Source organism: Pseudorasbora parva, chromosome 20 (assembly GCF_024679245.1).
Source record: "Pseudorasbora parva isolate DD20220531a chromosome 20, ASM2467924v1, whole genome shotgun sequence".
Lineage (NCBI taxonomy): Eukaryota > Metazoa > Chordata > Actinopteri > Cypriniformes > Gobionidae > Pseudorasbora > Pseudorasbora parva.
The window spans coordinates 2,192,706-2,215,430 of NC_090191.1; the positions used below are offsets into that span (position 1 = coordinate 2,192,706).

The 22,725-nt window shown below is 37.8% G+C and overlaps 1 protein-coding gene across 1 annotated transcript; it reads left to right on the top strand.

The window, feature by feature from the left end:
* Nucleotides 1-17,855: 17,855 nt before the first annotated feature.
* On the top strand, nucleotides 17,856-22,150 carry LOC137049240 (uncharacterized). Its single transcript, XM_067427728.1, has 3 exons — nucleotides 17,856-17,892; nucleotides 18,384-18,429; nucleotides 19,638-22,150. The coding sequence occupies exon 3, from the start codon at nucleotides 19,640-19,642 to the stop codon at nucleotides 21,401-21,403; it is 1,764 nt and encodes a 587-aa protein (XP_067283829.1). The 5' UTR covers nucleotides 17,856-17,892; nucleotides 18,384-18,429; nucleotides 19,638-19,639; the 3' UTR covers nucleotides 21,404-22,150.
* Nucleotides 22,151-22,725: the final 575 nt, after the last annotated feature.

Here is a 22,725-nt window from a genome sequence, read left to right on the forward strand (position 1 = left end):
AAAACATTAGAGAAGCACTACCTTTAACATATAGTTACTTATAAGTATCAATGAATCATGACTATTACTTTTTAATTAAAAAAAGGTTTATATATTTTTGACCATCTAATAACAGCACGTTCAGACATGCTCACTGTTCTTGCTTCAGCATGGAACAAATAAAAAATTATCCAAATAAATTAAATGCTTTATTCCAAATTATTTTTTTGAAGAAACTCGATTGGTTGTTATGACTAACAGATGTAACTTCGGCTTTCACTAGCATGTAAACATTGATCAGCGACTGTAAGCCGAAGCTCAGCCGAACTTGACTAATAATGCACAAGAGCAAAGCACTATCGAGGCTCAAACGTGCTGCGTAACCAACGAGGTTCATTCTTCATCTGTTCATCATAACAAGTGATCGATTCTCTTCAGAAAATGGGCTCTATATCGCTTGATTCATATGGATTCATTTGTTCAAAGATGTCGTTACAAAAATCCAGTATGTGGAAGGATATCTGTCATCAGAAATATCTTAATTTGCGTTCTGACGATGAACAAAGGTCTTACCGACATTAGGGTGAGTAATTCATCTCATTTTGGGGTGAACTAACCCTATATTACATCATTTAAGCAAATACATCTATTGCATACGTTGTTGAACTATAAACCTTTATGATCAAATTAATTTGATATGTATTTAGACAACAACCAAAAGGCTGAAAGTGGAAAGTTCAGTGAAAATGTGCGGCCTTTATGTCAGCATAAAGCTGAGAAAAATGAATCTGTACCATCAGACAGGTCAGGTGAGATGACGACGATACAAAATAATGAATATATAGCTAAGGAATGAACTTGAGTGCTGTTATAATAATACATTTTGTTGATTTCTTAGATAGCAACCAGAGAAGGCACACAATAAGGAGGAAAATTCACGAAGACAAGTCAACCTTGGCAGCTGCCATTGAGGACTTCAGTCAGGCCACCAGCTTCCTTCTGCGGATGAACTGCTTACAGCCGACCAAGTCCAATGGCCATGGGAATGCCCGGACACTAGTAACACTTTCCCGACTAAAGGAGGAGGAGCAGATCATACGAGTATCCACTACAAATTCAATAATTCAAAAAACATCAGGGATTGATTTTATTTCTCCTCTTCAATGTTTTCATTTCTTTATTGTGTAGACAGTGACTATGAGCGTTCAGAGGAGAGCGCCAATGGACTACTGTGCCTTCTCAAGAGAAAACGGGAAGATCTTCAGTTTCTGCTAAATAATGCCAGGATGTTATACCGACAATGTGTTCGGGACAGCATTTTATCTGAGAACATTTCCGATGAAGAAACTGAGGCAGTAAACTAAAGCTCTGATGAAACAGACAGTGATGAGGACTAAACCTCACCATATAGAATAGACAGATCCTGAAGAAAAATTCTTGAAAAAACAGTTGCCTCTCAAATTCATTTCCATCTATCTGATAATAACCTTTATGAACAGTTCCAGTCTGGTTTTCGCCCACTTCACAGCACTGAAACAGAACTAATTAAAATCACCAATGACCTCCTTATGGCAGCTGATTCTGGACTCCTTACCATTCTCATTCTCCTCGACCTGAGTTCAGCTTTTGATACCATCTGTCACACTATCCTTCTCAATAGGTTAGCTTCTATTGGCATCACCCAGACTCCGTTAAACTGGTTTACATCCTATCTATCAGGCCGCACTCAGTTTGTTCAATTAAAGTCTTTTAAATCCAGTCCCTCCATTGTCACTTCAGGTGTTCCCCAGGGCTCTGTCCTGGGGCCCTTACTTTTCATAATTTATCTCCTTCCCCTGGGGAATATTTTTCGCAAATGTAATATCCAATTCCACTGTTATGCTGATAACACACAGCTCTACCTTTCGACCAAACCCTCATCTACTCTCCCACCTACCACTATTACTGACTGCATTTCCGAAATAAAAACCTGGTTTACACACAACTTTCTTAAATTAAATAGTAATAAAACTGAGGTTATACTCATTGGTACTAAATCCACTTTATCAAAAACCAACAGTTTTTCCCTCACTATCGATAACTCCCCAGTTTCACCCTCGCCCCAGGTCAAGAGTCTGGGTGTCGTCCTTGATAGCACTTTATCTTTTCACTCCCACATCAATAACATTACCCGGTCTGCCTACGTCCATCTATGAAACATTAATCGCCTCCGCCCCTCCCTTACTCCCCACACTACAGCTGTCCTTGTCCACAGTCTTGTCACTTCACGTTTGGACTACTGCAACTCTCTCCTTTTCGGTCTCCCTCTAAAATCCCTTCATAAACTTCAACTGGTCCAGAATGCAGCTGCCCGCATAATAACCAGAACCCCATCTATTCACCATATCACTCCGGTTCTCCAACCGCTTCACTGGCTCCCGGTACAATTCCGCATTCAATTCAAAATTCTTCTCTTAACATTCAAAGCCATCCACAGCCTATCACCTCCATATTTGTCTAATCTTCTTCAGGTTCAAACCCCGACCCGCTCTCTTAGATCTTCTTCCTCCATACATTTGTTTGTTCCCCTTTTCCGCCTCACTACTATGGGGAGGAGAGCTTTCAGCCGCTCTGCTCCCCGACTTTGGAATTCACTACCACCGCAACTCAGAAACATTGATTCATTCGCTCACTTCAAATCGCACCTCAAAACATATCTGTTTAAAATGGCCTATTCTACTTAATGTCACATGTTCTTCAGTTATTCTTTCTTATCTACTTATTTATATTTTATTCCATCTTACTGTTTTTAACTGTATTATTGTATCTTTGTACGGTGTCCTTGAGTGCCGAGAAAGGCGCCTTTAAATAAAATGTATTATTATTATTATGAAGAACAGTTTTAATAAGCTGCTTTCTTTTTCACTGTGAGAAACATTTGAGCATATTAACACAGAATCCACTTCATGTTTTCCCATCCTAATGGAAATGAGATTAAGGTTCGCCGGCAGTACACGTTTGGCTGTTATTTCTGTATCTTTAAATGTGAATGTACATCTGTTTATGTAGGACAGGTTTTTATAGTCCGTTATACAAACAGCGTACAACCTCCGTCCCTATTAACTATTTTCCATTATTTCCATTTTCCTTGGCTCTCATGGGACCATGCAGAGGCGTTTTGCAGTGTTTGCATATCTTACATTGATGATGGTCTTGTCTTTTTAATCTCTTAATCTTGCATGTGATGTGTAGATAATTCTGCACTATATCCTCTTGACTGATGCATACTGTGCTGATAAAAACTGAGTGCAGTCCTTACTAATTGTAGTCTTACTAATTCCAAATTACATGACAAATTGTAGTTTTTTTACATAATAATCATTACACATTTATGGTAATAGACCATGATTTGTGTTTCATTTGTTTATCTGCATGTCATATGACCATTAATGGACATCAGAGAATACAAATATTTGTTGACCTTACTGAGCTAAAAATCTCAGGGCTTATTTTAAGTAAAATTATTAGTGGGTCAAAGAGGTTAATTTAAAAAAAAACTGTCGAGAAACTGCATTTATGTTGATATGAAATTGTACATTTTAGTGTGTTTGAGAGACAAAAGCCTTTTTACAATATAATTTACTGCCATTGTGAGATTAACAATTAATCATGTAATCGAGTATTTCAAATGTAACCATCTTTTATGTGTCTAATTAGAAGAAATATATATATATATTTAGTACTAAATCAGCCTGACAAGACTAGTTGTGCTCATTTTTTAAGTATTACTGATTATATCACAGTGATTGGTTATTAAATTATAAAGAACAAAGACTTTTGTTGGTCCTTTTGACGTGAAGACTGAGAAAGTATGAGTGAAGTATTACAAGCAAGGTCACACTGGATACGGACGTGTAATAGTGCAATGAAATGTCACAATATGTATTGGCGTAAACATTGAAATGAGCCGTTATTTCCGCTCATTTTTAAAATTAGCACCATTCACTCGCTCCTCCACCGGGAATAAATCGCCATCCGAAACCACGAGTTTATCGTTGAGGTGGCATGCTAATGTATTCTTACAGACGTCCACATGAGAAACAATTACCGTCCGAATAGGGCTAAAGTGGGCTTAACAGTTATAAAGTGACCAGATCGACGTCCAAAATCAAAATATGTGATGTAGGAGGTGATTTAAAAAACCAACCACACCCTATAAATATGATAAAGAAGCAGAAACAGAGAGTTTAAGTAAAATATATTTTAATAAGTTGAAACAATTTATAATGATTTGTGACTCTCTCTCTCTCTCTCTCTCTCTCTCTCTCTACACACACACACACACACTAAATATTGTTCTGTTCGCGTTCATCTGCAACACAATGACAGTTATTATGCCCGGTCAGCAATGTACGTATATTAACTTCAGATTGGATTGTGTTGGTAATAGGCACTTAACGTTACCAAACGCTAAAAGTAAGTTTCGTGCATCTAACAAGTGCTTTCTAACATCTTTCTGATCTGAATAGTAACTTAAGTTATGTGGAAAACACTTGAGTTGAGGGAGATATTTACAAACATAGCTTAGCTAGCTATGATTTTCGTACAGTTCTATCAAAGATCCTTGCTCCTTCTCAATTATCTGGATTTAAGAACAAAATACAACCAATAGTACGATGGCAATGTTAAATCTTACTTGTGAAAAGTAATCCCCCGAGCCCTACCTGCGATGGTCCGCCGATTAGAACAGGAGAATGCTGCACAGTGCTTTGGCATCTTAACTGCTGCTATGCAACGAAACTAGGAGTACGACCGGTTCAAAATGGCCGCCGCAAATCTCGGCGCCCAGCAGCCAATAGACCTTTTTCACACTTCCGCATTTTTAACCGGAAGTTAGTTAAGGACGTGCAAAGACACTTCCTGTTACCGTAGTAGTAGCTAGCGGGAAATGCAAAAATGAGTGAGTCAAAAAAACAGGAGTTTTTGTTGTGTCCCGGGTTGTTTGTGTTGTACCCAAAAACAACCATACCTGTCTTTTCACTTATTTCCGTCTGATCAAGCAACAAGTGGATTCATGCTGTTAGAAGAGAAGAAGGGCCGGATATCTCTGTGAGAAAAGGCAGCACTTACGTCTGTAGCAGACACTTTGCCAAGGAGGATTACTCCGGTGGAACAACCATCAGTCGCCTTAAAAGTGGTGTTGTCCCAAGCCTTTTCCCTGGGAACAATTTTACAGTACCACCCAAAAGGGAGTCTGTATTTTTAAAGCGTGAACAAACGTCAGCTGGTCCCTCCCAGGCGGATGACAACGGTGCAGCTGCTAAAATGGATCACGATTAGGTGACACACCCACCCGCAGGTAAGGTTTAAATAACGTCTAAACATTACAGTTGTGTTATAAATATAAAATGTACACATCATTTGCAAGTTTTCTTGCCATATTGACGCTTTTTATTGTTAGTCTTTGCAAAACAACATGTATTAAGTATTTTAAAATGTGATACATCAGCATCTTCTAATGGTATTTATGGTGTCTGTGAAATTTGTAGCTTTTGTCCAGTTTATTGGTCTTGGTGGAGGTATTTGTGTCAAAAAAGGCTCAGAGAAAACACTGCCGGTATACATTTTGCCGACTATAAGCGCGAAGCGGAAGAACGCCTACGCGTCAGTGACGTATTTCCGTTTTTTTGTGAAAAAGGTCTATAGGGCGTCTATCTAAATGATGTCTATGGTTGTGACGGGTAAACTCGCTTCACCCACCGGCCACTGTGGCGGGTAAATAAAAATAGCATTTAGGCTACTATTGTCCAATTAAAAACTGTTATTTTCAAGCACATGCCTTACAAAAAATATTATAATAATTTATACAGTATAAACTTGTGAAAATTAAAGTATTAAATACAATTATTTGTTTTGTCATATTAGTTTTATTTTGTGATGTGTTTTTTTTAAGTCATGTTATAATATTGTTTTGAACGGCTTATGAATGACAATGGTTAACTGTTTTTATAGTGTGTTTGTGTGTTTTTTTGTGAATTGTATTAAAACCAGACCAAAAACCGGAACAATGTGGAAATGCTTTCGCATTTGCCTTAAGCAGACAAGATAGTGGAAAACCAACCTAGTGTTCGAGAACTGCAAGAAAGATGACCAAGAGGAGGTAAAATCATTTATTTTATTGAAAATGTTTCAAATGTAAGTGACTGGTTCTGAATTTTACCACAGTTTTTACCATGGGATTTTAGTATGCAGTGTTTTTGAAAATGTCTAAGGCCCTGTCCACACGAACACGGGTATTTTCAAAACCGCAGCTTTTTCTACGCGGTTTGGCTGTTCGTCCACACGCAAACGCTGTATCCGGTTACTAAAACCGGACTTTTTTGAAAACTCCGGCCAGGGTGAAGATTTTTAGAAACTCCGGTTACAGCGTTGTCGTGTAGATGGTGAAACCGGAGATTTCGGTTTTTTTAATTGAAGTGCGCGCCGTTCTCTCCTTTGTTTGACGTCAGATTTTCCACATCTCCTTTTGATTTATGTGAGTCGATTCTATGCGGTGGACTCCACTAACAGCGCTTATCACATGTTTATCCTACAGATGTTCAGTTATTTCATTGTATTGCAGAACAAAGGCGCCAGAATGCAATAATACAAAATAGTAAAGCAAGTGTGTGAAGCTATACAGTCCACTTCGGCCCTGCACGTGTATACAGTTACCTGTCACTGAGTCCAAAGTAAAGGAACTTGTAGAAGGGTTTCACTTGAGTCCATGGCATCCCTCAGTCAGTGCAATGGATTGTGCATCGGTGCAGTGAATGGGACCCACATGGAAATCAGGCAGCCAATCATAGCGTAGTTTTGCGTTCTCATGTGGACAGATTTTGTTTTTAAAACCGTGCTTGTGTGGACGCGACTGTTTTTTAAAACGGAGGAGGAAAAACTCCGGTAATAAAAATACCCGTGTACGTGTGGACTAGGCCTTAGATGCCCGTAAAAATAGCTTTTGTTGTTTAATGCTTTCAGTGTATGTCAAAGTAAAATACTTTTTCCCCCCAGATGTCTATTTTCTGTTTCGCTTTCTTATAGATTAATACCGAATTTTTGCGCATCACAACCTTACCTTTCCAATCGAGATTTATGGCCTCTTTGGACAGACAGAGCTCTCAGCTTCTCCAGGTTATTAGGAGCAAAGGTGGAGTCCGTGAGAAAACGAAGGACACTATTAAACTTATGGATCAGGTATTGGTTGTATGTGAACATAGTTGCTTGTGGCAATCAATTTAGTAGTGTTTTGGTCTAATAAAAATACATCTTGAATGTTTTGTAGAGTGGACATAGACATCAGAAGAGAGAGCCCGCTGAAGGGCCTGATCATGTACCTTGGTGAAGATGCAATCTGTCTAATCAAAGAATACCAGGTAATGTAGACAATGCAGAGTACTGACCTTTTCTCCAACCATTTTTGGCTTAAAGGTGAACTATGTAGTATTTTTGCAGTAAAATATCCAAAACCCACTAGGCCGGTGTTATATATTTTGTCCAGTTGAGTACCTACAATATCCCAGAAGTTTCCAACTATTTGTAAATTGTGAGAAAATTGCTATTTTAACTGAGGACAGGGACGTTTCAGCATTGCGTTTGAGGGAGTCGCCTGTCAATCGCGTCATATCTGCGTTACCCTCGGTTTCGGCTTTTATTTGGCAGGAGCGCTTTACTCTTAGCAGTGTGAACAACTGAACGCACGGAGTAACGTCATAACATCGTTTTAAACACACTTAAATGTATCTAATATGATAAACAGAGCTACATTACCTCAAAATCATAACCGGAAGAGCGGATCAGTGCAGGCGGCCGGCGAATGTGTCCCGCCCCGTCATAATAAAAGTCCCGGTATTCGCGGGGCGGGTATTTGTTTAACAATCGCTCCAGCAGCTTTGCTCAGGTCCATAACACTCGGTCCTGCTCTGCTTTAGACTACAGTAACGTTAATAACCGCAGGCATGAACGTGATTTCTGCCCGAGTCCTATTTTCCACCGGCTGTGATGAGAAGACCACATCTCCCAAGATGCTGCGCTCACACTTTGCGTCATCAAACTACATTTTGTTTTGAATAGGCGCCCTCCAGTGGACAAAAGCTGCATAGTGCACCTTTAAAGTGATATTTAACTACCAAATCAACACTTCCCCATGTTTGACTTGCCCCCAAGGCACCCTAACTGAATATGGTTATATTCTTGAAGAACTATATGGGCAAAGAACTAAACTGTGTGTAGCAGGGTGAGTAAGTTCCCTCCCCTGTATTTAGTGATGGCCTATCAGCATTTGAGACCTGTCTATTTAAAACCCTGGGTCCTACCTGAGGGTGCGTCATTTCAAGCTCCGCCCCCAGGGCGAGGGCGTGCCACCATTCAGTGAGGGAATGTTTGGTCTGCAGCCCTGTGGTGACGTGTGCGTGCAGACTTTTGTTATGTGTAGGTAAGCTAAATGCTATTGTTTGTCCATGTTAATATGTTGGTGGTGGTAACTTGCGTTCATTCAATTCCAGTGGTTTTAATGTAAATGTGAGCCGCGGTGATTCGTGCTGTGAGTAATTTTACAGCTATGCATTTCCGTGACAATCACTCGGTATGTATGGTTAAACCTTTTTGACTAACGTTTCAATTTAGTGAGCTAACCAATTGTTGTTTTAGCAGGAGAATCCGTTCCTTCACGGACGCTCGGCATAGATGATGCTGGGGTGACGGTCTCCTGCATTAAACGCGTTTGAGCTCGCGCTGCTGTTTTGTTGCTATTACAAGTCCGACTGTTTTATTGCCACTCGGTTTTCCTGAATGTCTGCTGTTACCACAGTTTCATTTCTGTGCTGTTCAGTTTTATCATCTTAATAGTAACTGTTTCTGAGATTATTGCCTTTGAGGTCTGAGCGGCCTTGCTGGCCGATCTGTTTCTGCCGACTGCCACCTGTTTGATTCTAGTGGCTGTATATCAGGACTGTGTGCATTCAGTCAACGCATGTCACCTCACTCTGACATTGTAACTGGACTGCCAGAAGTCCGAGTGAATGTTAAGTGTGAATTTGTCTTTAATCTAATTTAGGGATATTTTCAATTGTTAATGTTTTATTTTGTATTGTTATTTTTGGTGTCTGTTCAGATTCTTTCTTTGTGTTTTTGTTTTGTTACAGGAGCTGAGAGTTTCTGGAGGGTGACGTCCTACTGCCGTGGTGTGGTGTTCACACTTAGTGCTGTGTGTTTTCTTGTATCCAATCTTCAAGTGTGGTATGGGCGTGTATTGTATCACGGGAACGTTCTAAATTGGACAGTGGGCCCAACCCTCCAGATACCTCCGCTTCTGGTCATTTTGTATTATTTGTATTGTGTGTGTGTGTGTCGGATGCAGATTGGCGACTCCTGCTCTGAAGTTGTCTTTTATTCAAGATTGATATAATAAAGTGGTAATTTTTCATACATGCGACCTGCGTCTCTTCACCCATAAAGATAACGAACTTGTGGTGTCTTAACCAAAGAGAATTTACTTGGTATCGTCCTTGGCGAATTTCCAGGGTGGCGTAGTCGCTGAAATAAATCTGTAACCCCTCCCGTCGGAATGCCACATGTACAAATGTTATATTTACGCTGAACACAAACAAAGATATTTGAATGAAAGTTAGCAACAGACGTTTGGACTCTACATTGACCTAGTAGGAACGCAAACAAAATGTTGTCATACATTTTTAGATAAAGTGTTTTTTTTGAGGGACTCAAAAAGAGTCCCTCAATTTCTGTTCTTGTATGTTTTTAGGCTGACCAGAGAGAGGAAGTGGAGAGAGAATTTGAAAAGACAACCATGGCATTTTTGTGATGCTCAGTCGTGCACTGGACATTTCCATTGTCATTGATGGTGTGGAAGTACTACGCGAGTTGCCTTTTATACAAAGTTAACTGTACTACTGTTTACTAAACCTGATTTATTTAATCTTGGTTAAGTTCCCTTTGACCTAGGCTAAGTTAAATAGTTTACCCAAACATTTACATTCAGTTAAATCAACCTTAAAGGGCTAGTTTCCCTAAAAATGTCAATTCTGTCATTAATTACTTACCCTAATGTCGTTTGACACCCGTAAGACTATAAACAACGTAAGACTATAAGATGACTGTAGAGCCGCTGTAGTGAGATGGGCTTTGTAACGACGTCTTTAGTGCCTTTATGGGTCTTGAGAGAGGAAATGACATTGGTGTCAATGAAGGCCTTTCTGAGCCATCGGATTTCAACACTAATATCTTCATCTGTGTGTGAAGATGAGCGGAGGACTGACGGCTGGCCAACCACAGGAGGAATTAATCACACAATTTACATTACTGGCTGAACTAACGTTTTAAGCTATTCCAAGTTTTTGACTTTAATTAAATTAGTTTAGGCGTTTAATGACAATTATGAGAGAAGTTAAATTTTTGGGTAAACTATTTCATGAAGGCAAAAATACCAATCTACCATTGGCTAATTTGGTATATTTAAAGTGTTTGTTTGGTTTTACACTGCCCATTTTAAAGCATTTAAGCATTTATTTTTTGGGCCAAAATTGTTTTAATTTGTGTAGTCAGTTCTGCTTTGAAGCCATAACTGATGCTTATGGTGAATTTACATTGTATCCAGTGTAAAAACGGTTATACTGTATGTGATTTTATAACGATACTAATCACATTATAGAAATATTTTGACAAAAAATGTCTAGTTTACATTGTTAGACAGTTTGTACTTGTATGAGGATACTGTACACATTTTAAAAAATAAATAATTATGACAAAATAAATTGTCAAACGTTTGATGTAATTCGTCTTAGGTAATAAAATTACACATTCTGCAAGTAAATATATTTCTTTATATTAAATTAATATTTTAAATTGAAATTGGTTGAATATTTAGTTAGATGTAAAGTAAAATAATTAAGTTAATACAAAGAGAAATCATTAAGACAAAGTATAATTTGAGATTTCATTAAACTTAAAAATTTGATTCAAAGATACTTTTTGCTTTGGCTAAGTAATGGATAGTTCATTCTTCTCAAAGTAAAAATTTTAAGTTGCTAAAAAGTAAAGTAATTAGATGTAACGAGTTGACGCAATTTTTTTACTTTGATCCAATGAAACACATTTTCAGTGTGGGTTTAAGTGTTTTCTCTTGTTTGTTGGGTGTGTCCAAATGCCCAATCAGCAGCAACATGTATCTATTAAAGACACAGCACAATGGATACAAGAAAATTATTTTACAAATGTGTCTGCTGCAGCTCGATATACACAACAATTGAATATATCAGAAGACATGTTTGTCATGAGAGTTTCACGGTCAAAATATAGGAAAAATATAAAAAAGAATAGCCTTACCAGAACCGGGTGTGTATTTTTTTGCCGCTTTCTTTTGGCTGCCATGTTGACAGCTGATTTGCTGTAAAGTAAAAAAGTAAGTGTTTAGCTTTGTTCAAGTACATGTCAGAGAACAGTTTTCATTGAGCCTGAGTTCACATTGTCCTTTGCTCATTGTATAGGCTTTACCCAAAGTCCCTTAAAGACAAACAGGGATCCTCTTTAAAACAGTGGTGCCTTTTCTAATCAATGATCGGTTCTGTTATTTAGAAGGTGGGATTGATTTGCCATGTTGTGCGTTACACTTTCTCCCCATAATGAATAATAGAAATGTAATGTTTTCGACAAAAGTCTTCGATCTGCTCTTCATCGTCCAATCTTTCCTCCATTCTCACTTCTACATTGGTCTCTGATAAAATGTCCTCTTCATCTTCTACAGCCTTGTTTAAGTCCTGCCGTTCTGCTTCATTACCTTCTGTGACCTCTCATTCTTTTTCTGGACCGAAACCTTAAAAAGTACAATTAAAGTAATATTAAAATACATATAAAAAATAACTGTAAAATAAACTGCAGTTTAACGTAGTAACTTGTACTGCTACAGAGCTTTCTGTACACATTAAAATATTAGACAATCGTTTAAGTATCATTGCTTGCCAATTTTTTATTTACCTTTTAAAATATGCTCAAAGAGTATGAGCATTTTTCCATCACCTGATGTCCCTCAGGTGGGAACTCAAAGTGTTGGAAAGGCGGGACCTGTCAATCACTGCCGGGACGCATCCGAGGGAGAGAGAGAGGCTTGCTCGTGACCGGGAGGAATAACTTCAATTTGTTTACTATGGTGTGCGTCTATGACTGATTAACCACACAACAACCTCCTACCTATGTACCTCTGTATAAGCCTCTGCAGTGTTTAATAAACCCCTTCGATTGAATCCTATTGCCTTGATCCATTCCTGTGTCCTGATCGACACCCCAAGAGGAAGGCTAGATACATTTAGAACCACCTTAGAATACAATCCTAGTTCACCTCTTTAACACAAAGGGACACTGGACCTCAAATAGTACAGCTTTCACAAATGAAAAAGTTCAAAAAAATCTGCTATTATTTACTTGATCGGGGAACTCCTGATATCTCGAAACGTACAGTAAAATTAGCAATAAATCAGACATGACCGGTGTCATAAGATCACAGAGAGTTAAACCTGTAGATTTAGTTTTGATTTAGTCATTGTGCACGTCTAATATTAGCAATAAATCAGAGTGTAATGCATTATATGTAAAACATCTTTATATTATATAGTCTCTTACATAAATGTTTTAGTTTAGAACAAAGTGTGAAGCAGTTAGGATGCTGAACTTTGCTTACCATGATGGCTAAATGGTCGAGGACTTTTGACTGCTTCCGTGACTTTACTGTTGTTTAGCCCACTGATGGGCCTGGTCACGAAACTTGCCAAACGCACTGATTGCTTAAAATCAAGCAATTTACCACATTACATAATTACATTGAGTATTAAAACAAATGCAATTCCATATAAATAAACAGTGTTAATTATGCACAATCACCTTAACACAGGACCGGCGTGGGCAGTTCATCTTGATACGGCAGTGCGGCGTAAAGTTGCACCTGCATTTGGACTATAGCTACTAAAACAAAGTAGCATTATAGATAGACATCACATACAATAATACACATACTTTGATATATATATATATATATATATATATATATATATATATATATATATATATATATATATATATATATATATATATATATATATATATATATATATATATATATATATAATTATACACATTTAAAAACATTAAGAGACCACTTGACATTGAGAAATCAATTATAAGTGGTCTCTTAATTTTTTCCAGAGCTATATATATAGGTGAGCGGACCCTGAGGAAGATTGTGGAGAAGGACCGATTCCAGACCTTGGGGGACCTGCGGAAGCAGTGGACTGAGTCTGGAGTAGAAACATCCAGAGCCACCGTGCACAGGCGTGTGCAGGAAATGGGCTATCAGGAGATTTTGGAGCACTTCATGCTTCCATCTGCTGAAAAGCTTTATGGAGATGAAGATTTGGTTTTTCAGCACGACCTGGCACCTGCTCACAGTGCCAAAACCACTGGTAAATGGTTTACTGACCGTGGTATTACTGTGCTCAACTCTCCTGACCTGAACCCCATAGAGAATCTGTGGGATATCGTGAAGAGAAAGTTGAGAGACGCGAGACCCAACACTCTGGATGAGCTTAAGGCCGCTATCGAAGCATCCTGGGCCTCCAGAACACCTCAGCAGTGCCACAGGCTAATCGCCTCCATGCCACGCCGCAGTGAAGCAGTCATTTCTGCTAAAGGATTCCCCACCAAGTATTGAGTGCATAACTGAACATAATTAGTTGAAGGTTGACTTTTTTGGTATTAAAAACACTTTTCTTTTATTGGTCGGATGAAATATGCTAATTTTTTGGGTTTTCATGAGCTGTGTGCCAAAATCATCAGTATTAAAACAATAAAAGACCTGAAATATTTCAGTTGGTGTGCAATGAATCTAAAATATATGAAAGTTTAATTTTTATATCTTGGATACGGCAGTGCGGCGTAAAGTTGCACCTGCATTTGGACTATAGCTACTAAAACAAAATGCTTTACATGGTAACTAATATTACTAATATTACAAAATGCTTACATGGTAACTAATATTACTCACATTTTCACCTTGACTTTGTCACATGCAGCCCTAATGGAATCGTCACCTTTCTCATCAATGATGGGTATAATTCTTTCAGTGGCAAGACAGGTGGAATTCCAACGTGTTGCATTGGGGCGAGTGATCTGTAGCCCACACTTGTCCTCTACCACTTTCCTAGCCAAATGAGATCACCAAGTTTTGTTCCAAATGGCCTGGCATTTTGCAAATGTTGCACGGAAAAGCCTCTTGTAGGTGTCATTCAAGGAAAGCATCAGTTGTTGCCACAAGATTTAACAAGTGACATGCACATCGTTGATGAGGGGGTAATTGATATTCCATACCAGAGTCTTCATCAAGGATTGTACTTGCATCATGATACTCAATATGGTCACTTACGTCAAGAACATCCATGTCTTTTTCATCGTCGTCTACCTCTGCATCTTTCTGCATTCCAAACACATGGAAAGCTTTGAGGAAGTTGAATCCACTGTCGGTTTAGGTCCTTACAACTTTGTTTCTAATCTTGTATTGACAATGGACATCATCAAGAGCACCAGCAATCACGTCAAATGTGTGAGACCCCCTTAATCTTTTGCATGCTAGTGCTGCAGATCTTCTGTCTATGGTCTCCTCGTCAATCCAGTGGCAAGTTACACCAAGGTAACTTTTCTGATGAGCTGACCAACAGTCTGTGGTGGTTGCAACAAATTTGGCTTTACCCAATTCTGCAATCAATGTCTTCTTCATGTCATCAGCAGCATCACAGATTCTGGTACGGACGGTGGATCTGGAGATGACTTTGGCTTGAGGATGTAATGTGGTGATTCATTCTTTGAAAGTTGGCTGTTCTACCACTGTAAATGGCTGTACACTTTCACATATAAAATGGATGATTAGCTTGTCAACAGTTGTTTGAGGGACATGTTTGCTTGCAGCTGCCAACATCACATCTGGTAACTTGGCTTGCTTACTTGATGAGAGCTTGTTTGGTGTGGCTTTGGTCTTACGTTCACTAAGTGCTGCTGCTATCACATTGTCATTATACTGATCAATCTTTGATGGATGTTTCCTCTGAAAAGATAACAGAGGAAGTATACAAAGGAAATTATATATTATTTAATATTAGTTCTTCATATAATTTTTATGGGAATCAAGTTATAAATCTGGTCTATTATTATTATTATTACTATTTTTGTTAATGAATTATGATGAAACATAAATAAGCTTGTTGGGTTATTTTATTTATAAACAGATATTTATTTATTTTACATTTAAAAAAAATCAGACTGGACAAGAAAGCTTTCCAAAAGTACCCTACTAATTTTTCAAAAGTTAGGCCTATCAGCATTTAGCACTGACACATGAGCAATCTAGACAGGCTGTCAATCAGTGCAGTTACACTGTTACGCCACTCGGTCGCGGCAAGAGACTGTTTTTATGAAAGAGTCATTATTAGACCATTTATTATGAGCTTAAAACACGGACTCAATTATGCTAAATCTTTTTTACGGTCTATGTGCTCATCATGCTGAAGCTCATGTTTCAAGTGATGTTTTAAGTCAAATTATCGTGAGGTCTACCCAACATTAAAAACGAAAACAACTATCACATAAATATAGTTATAAGTCTTCTTACCATAATTTCTTTTTTGAGATTAGAGGCTGAAGTCTTGAAGTCTCCTTTCCTTCCTCTGTATGTGAACAACTCCTGCAGGTGCGGCCATGGGCACTCGTCATCCGGTATTTCTTCGGAATTTTCAATGAATTCAGCGTCTCGAATCTCCATGTCCATAACGCCAAAGATATAAGTTCTTTGATAACACTAAAATACACCTTCACAGTGAAGAACGTGCGAGGACGAATAGCTCTCCAGAAACTGGACTTTTTTCCTTGGTCTATTAATATTAATTTAATAAATTTTTTACAAGTACTTAGTAACAAATGTGAGTTTTAAAGTAGCGAAGTACATAACTTAATTTGTACTTAAGAACAAGGAAAATTACAGACTTATAAATGTACTCATAAAAGTACAAGTACACGAAAAAACGATTTAATTACCGTAAAGTGAGTAGTTGTAATTCGTCTATTTCCACCTCTGCTTACCAGACGCCTCGCACTGATGTTTTGCAGCCGTGTTTTCTTTGAGCAGGTAAAATGAAAGGTTAATTCCATAAAGCTGACTGACAAAATTGTATACATGAGGATGCAGTGAATCGTCAATGCATCGTGATATCAAACTGAACCGAATCGATGACATGATAATCGTAATCAAACCTAACCGTGAGACCAGTGTAGGTTTACACCCCTAACGTTGACTAATTGTGATAGTGATAACCAAGCAAGGATAATGACAGCCAAGAAAAAGAGAAGGGAAAAAGAAAACACAAATCAAAATACGCAGCAATTACGTAAAACACATTTTTAGCAATTTTCACAACATTACCAACTTCAGCTATATTTCACACTGAAGTTGTGTGGGGTGAAGTTAAGGCACGTTAAGTCCATTGAGTTTAGCTCAAGCCCTGATCAAACTCCCCTGCCTCTATCTCTCCAGTTATCCTGATGACCTTGTACACGTGCATTTGATCAGACCCCAGTGCAGATTTTTTATGTGTCCTCAAACTCACCTGACTTGTTTCCTTAGCTCATGATTACAGGCTCCAGAACAGCAAGTCTGTTTATATAAAGCCTCTCATTTATTGAAACAGAAAGTGTTATTGAAACCGCATTCACCAGCTTATTAATAGAGACTTAAATACCTTAGTGTGCTATTATGGGAACTCCAGCACCAGGGTCAGGATCCAACAGCCAGTATAAATTCTCCTATTTACTGGAACTGGAAAGTGAAAAGCCTGTTGACAGTTCTTATAACGCCTTGTATTTACAGGAAAAGAAAAGTAAAACATTTTAAGATATATTGATATCAATCCTTGTGCAATGTAAGTTCGACTCAGAAGCGCAAACTCCTGAGGATGGAAGGGTGAAAGTTTGGTAATTGAGCAAAATAACAGATCTGTTCAGTTTATTTTCCAACTCGCCCCAAATGTGCCCTGGGGTTGAGGTCTGGTCTTTGTCCATCATTTTCAATGTTCCAGCAGATTCCTCCCGTCGGCAGGCAGTTCCGGCAATATGTTTTTGGGTCATTGTCCTCTTAAAATTTTTTTTTGGAAAAGATAAATCCACGCCCAATAAGACGACTCCTAGATGCCAAGTGTTCTAATCATTTTGGCCACCACTGTATATGTATCTATAATAAAATTATATAAGACCAAACTGTCTCTTTTTGATTGGCTGGATCTCACAACTCTGAAAAACTTCAATGTTCAAATGGGTGATATCTTTATCAATAAATCACAGATTTCAGCTTTAAACAACTACATTCTCGCCTGAAAATGCTTAAAATTACAATTCGTGACACAATAGCAGTAGTATTTTTTAAATTGCGCAGGTTTCTAATCCGCTACTGATGCTTGCTGGTTGGCGTGAGATGCACTCTGTTCCTGTCTGTCTCAAGTCACCTCTCGATGCATTCTCGATAAAAAGGGGTGGTAAAAAGTGAGTTATGAATAAACAATCACCTCCAACTACAATGTACTACAAACTAGACCCTAGTTGCAGTTTTTGTATTTTTCTAGATTTCTTATATTATTCATAATTTTTTGCATATTAATATTTTCATTTGAATTGTGATGTTGTATAATAATCCAACATCGTTTAATAAAAGAAAATGAAAGTAAAACTTTCCAAGCCTAAGGTTTTTTTAAACTTTATGGGGAGGAGTTGGACAGAGTCGTACACTATAAAACCAATGAAGAGTCTTTCTGCAGCTGCAGGCGAAAGCAGATCAAAGAGGAAACCAGAATAACAGTAAGTCAATCGCCTTCCATAACACAAGAACATTTATAAAGACTTGATTTGTGATATTTGACTGGATTAAAAATAGATCCTGCATAGATCTAAAATATCTGAATGACATATTGTATACACTAAAATCCAACAGTGATTCTAACTAACACTTTATAGTTAGCTTTACTTAATTTCTTGATTATTCTTAATTGTAAAAATCTAGTAATCTGTACTGTTCACATACTATTCTTTGCTTACTCAGAAACCCAAGTTAAGATGAATTGATTGGTTTTAGTGCCATTTGTCAAGCAAAAAACAAACAAACTCACCATTATGGGGATCAGTGTTCACAAATTTCTCATTAAGAAAATGACATTTAACCAGTTTTCAGTGTAGTGCTAATATAATATAGACTGCACAACAAAACTATGTACACTTCTATTGTGTTTTTAATAATTTAACCAATATTCAATAATAATCAAACCACTCTTTTTCAATCATTATCTTTCAAGACAAACCGTCATCAGCTGCTATCATAGAAAAATCAGGATTGTCTGGGTGAGTACATTATCAGAATTATCAGACTAAAAAAACTTTTTAATTTACCTTGTTTTCCAGTAAATATATTTAAGAATCATTAATACAATTACATTAATACAAATATCAATTACATTTACAAAAATAATACTGTGTAGAATATTAAGACTGTACAGGTTATTTAAACTAATCTTCTATATAAATCTATATTGTAGTTTCCACACAGCATTTTCAGCTGTGATAAGAAACATTTCTGACTATTGAGCAGCATATTAAAATTATTTCTGAATGATCATTTTATACTGAAGACTGGAGTAAAGTTAATACAGAAGTTATTTCACATTTTATTTATTTTTCCACAATATTACTGTTTTCAGCTGTACTTTTGATCAAATAAATGAAGCTTTGGTGAATATAGAGACCACAAAAAAACAGTCATAAGGGACTTTTTTTCTGTTTTAATTGAGATGCATGAATAAATGATATTTCCATTGATGTATGGTTTGCTAGGACAATATTTGAAAATCTGGAATCTGAGGGTGCAAAAAAGTCTAAATATTGAGAAAATCTCCTTTATAGTTGTCCAAATGAATTACTACTACAATTTTTATATATATTTACTGTAGGAAATGTACAAAATATCTTCATGGAACATGATTTTAATATTCTAATGATTTTTGGCATAATGAAATATTTATAATTTTGACCCATTTGGCTATTCCCAAAGATATACCCGTGTGATTGGTTTTGTGCTCCAGAGTCTCATATCAGAATATTCTTTAAAAAAAACATGATCAATATAAATTCAAAATTTGGATCAGAAGTTGCAGCGAGATTGGTTTTATTATACAGTGAATATAAAAATATCTAATACATGTGATGTAAGTCAGATATTGTCAATTTCCCATCTTTAATGTAACTTTGCAACTTAATTTTGCCAAGAACCAAGGTTAAACACACAACTTAGTGGTGTCCCGTGGGATTTTTTACTTATCAAAACTATGCCGTGGCCAGAAAAGGGTTGCCATAGGCCATGCGCTGCTTGCACAATCTAGCCGTGAAAAAGACATGATCCAGTGTGGGATTATCAATGAAAATTTACCCTGTTTATAACAGGAAAGACTCTACCTGTCAATTTAGAAATGATTTAATTATTGATATTTACTCTCTTCTTTTGTGTGCTGCTTTTATCGGTTGATGTACAATCAATTATTTCCTTTTACCAACAGAGATGGAAAAAAGCCAGGAAATGACAAATACACTTTCAGAGTCTACTGTTAACAACTATCTAAAAATGTCAAGTGAATGCACAAGCAGCCAAAACACGATGGAAAGCTCAAGCGTTGCACACATTATAAAGAAAAGCTGGAGCAGAAAAATAGAAGATGGAAGCAATGAAAACCTCCCCATATATAAACTCAACCTGGAAGAAACATGGCGGAACAAAGATGGATTCTGCGGAAGAACCACGTTCGGGAAAAACATCCTAAAAGAGATTAAGACCATCATGATGATAGGAGCCACAGGTGCGGGAAAAACCACTCTAATCAACAGCATGATCAACTACACTCTGGGAGTGAAATGGGAAGACGACTTCCGGTTTGTGCTGATAGATGAAGGGAAGCAGAAATCCCAGGCTGAAAGTCAGACTTCGCAGATCACGGCCTATCAGATCAATCACATGGATGGTTTCCAGGTTCCATATTCTCTGACCATTGTGGACACACCAGGCTTCGGTGATACCAGAGGAATTTCACATGACCAGAAGATCACAAAGAGGATTCAGGAGTTCTTCTCTAATCCAGAAGGGATAGACCGCATTGATGCGGTGTGTTTTGTAGTACAGGCTTCACTTGCCCGTCTGACACACACACAGAAATATATCTTTGACGCCATTCTTTCCATATTTGGGAAGGATATTGCTGAAAACATCCTTGTGATGGTCACATTTGCTGATGGGAAAACGCCTCCAGTTCTCGAGGCCATCAAAGTGTCTGAGGTGCCCTGCTCCACCAATGAGTCTGGAGAGCCGCTTCACTTCAAGTTCAACAACTCTGCTGTGTTTGCTACCAATAATACATCTGCAGAGGATGAGGATTCAGACGATGAGAACTTTGACCAAATGTTCTGGAAGATGGGATTTTCCAGCATGAGGAAATTCTTCAAATCCCTTAACAAGATGCAAACCAAGAGCTTGACTCTGACACGGGAGGTCCTGAAAGAGCGGCAGCAGCTAGAAGTGCTTGTGGAAGGTCTCCAGCCCCAAATCAATGCCGGTCTGACAAAACTGGGTGAAATCAAGAAGACAAGAGCTGCTCTGGAGCAACACCAGGCTGAAATGGATGCAAACAAGGATTTTGAATATGAGTTAGAAGTTACTGTCCCAAAACAGATTGAAAACAAAACTAGCTACTATTTATCCAACTGCCAAACTTGTAACTTCACATGTCATGAAACATGCTCTATTGCAAATGACAGTGAAAGACATCGGTGCTGGGCCATGACAGATGGAAAGTGTCGAGTCTGTCCAGGAAAGTGTGCTTGGAATGTGCACTTCAATCAGAAATACAAATGGGATTATGTCACAGAGAAGAGAAAGGGAACCTATCAGGATTTAAAAAAGCGATATAAGGATGCACATGGAAAGGTCATGACAAAAGAAAAGATCTTTGAAGAGCTTGAAAAGGAGTTTCAGGCTTTCCAGGATATTGTGACCGGACTAATTAAAAGATCTCAAAAGACTTTGGAGCGTCTGCAGGAAATCGCCCTCAAGCCCAATCCTCTGTCCACGCCAGACTACATTGATCTGATGATCGAGTCTGAGAAACGAGAAGCCAAGCTTGGATTTCAAGATCGCATTCAGTCTCTAGAGGACGTCAAGAAGAAGGCAGAGATCATCAGTAAGGTTTCCACAGGAGAAGTGCTTCCAGAGGACTGGAAACAGTACAAACCTGCAACAAGAAGAACAGAAAGATTGTATTGTTTTATTCAGTAAAGCAGTGAATTATGTATTCAAGTAAAACTTTACAATTACTACTACAGCTATAACCAGCCCAGTGGTAATATGCTCTGCATGCATTTTATTATTCTTAAAATAATTTGGCTTAAACATGCTCTTCATCTCCCTCCTTCGAATGATAATACATACCTGTGTGATTTTGCCTAGTAAAAATCATCTAAAACTGCTTTATGGTACATTGAATGAATTGAATATGTATCACAAATTAATTTTATCAGAATGTTGTTTTGGGATGACGTAATATTACTTTCATTGATAAAGTCATTCATTTTACATGAATAAAATAAACAAGTAAGTAAAGATAATCTAAGCATTGCCAATAACTACATTTAAATTGCAAATATTTTACTTCTGACAGGTCCACTTGGTCAAAAAAAATACAATAGACAACTTTTAGTTCACTTTTCATTGTGTATTTTTAATACATTTGAATTTTGCTTGGATCAGCTGATATGGGCGGGGTTGGAATTTTCCCGATCAGCTGATACAAAGCTTGACTACGTGGTCTGCCAGAACTAATGCTGATGCTTGATTTTTGGTGTCCTTTTTTTGTTCGATAATTAATAAGAAAAATACAGCCCTGGTGTATATAGTTGCATGTAGTCAATAACTAAGTGTCTGTTAAAAAAAGAGACAAAATTCATTGTACTTATGTGGTCTTTGGTATTGCTGCACATCTCTGGCAAGGTCACAATGTAAAAAAACTTTAGGTAAAAATAAAAGAGGGCATTATAACCCCTTGTGTTTATATTCTGTGGTGATCAGTTGTTATTCCTATTGTTGTCCTCTAGATGGCAGTAGTACCAAATATACAAGATGCTAATACCTAAGAGTATATGGGTAGAATAAAAGAGAGAAGCCAAACATGTTAAATTGGAGTGCTTAAGAAATAAAGAGGCCACATGCTAGTTGGTACATTTATTTTCAGTGTTTATTTAACAAACACCACATTTTTAGTCGGGGACAGTCAGATCACCTTTCTTTGTTCCTCACCCCCAAATATGCACCCCTCATCAACCGTGTGAAGCCATCAGTGAAGACCATCAAGGTGTGGCCTGCGGGGGCAGATTTCATACTTTAGGAAAGGTTTCTACAAACAGACTAGTCAAGCCAAGCACTGCTACAAGCTAAAGATAGAGGGACACTTTTCCAACTCTGACCCCCGACGCATGTGGCAGGGCATTCAGGCCATCAGTGACTACAAACCCACCCACTCCACTCCCGCAGCCACTCATGTCAACTTCCTGAACGAGCTGAATTACTTTTATGATTGCTTTGAAAGAAAACCGGCACATCAT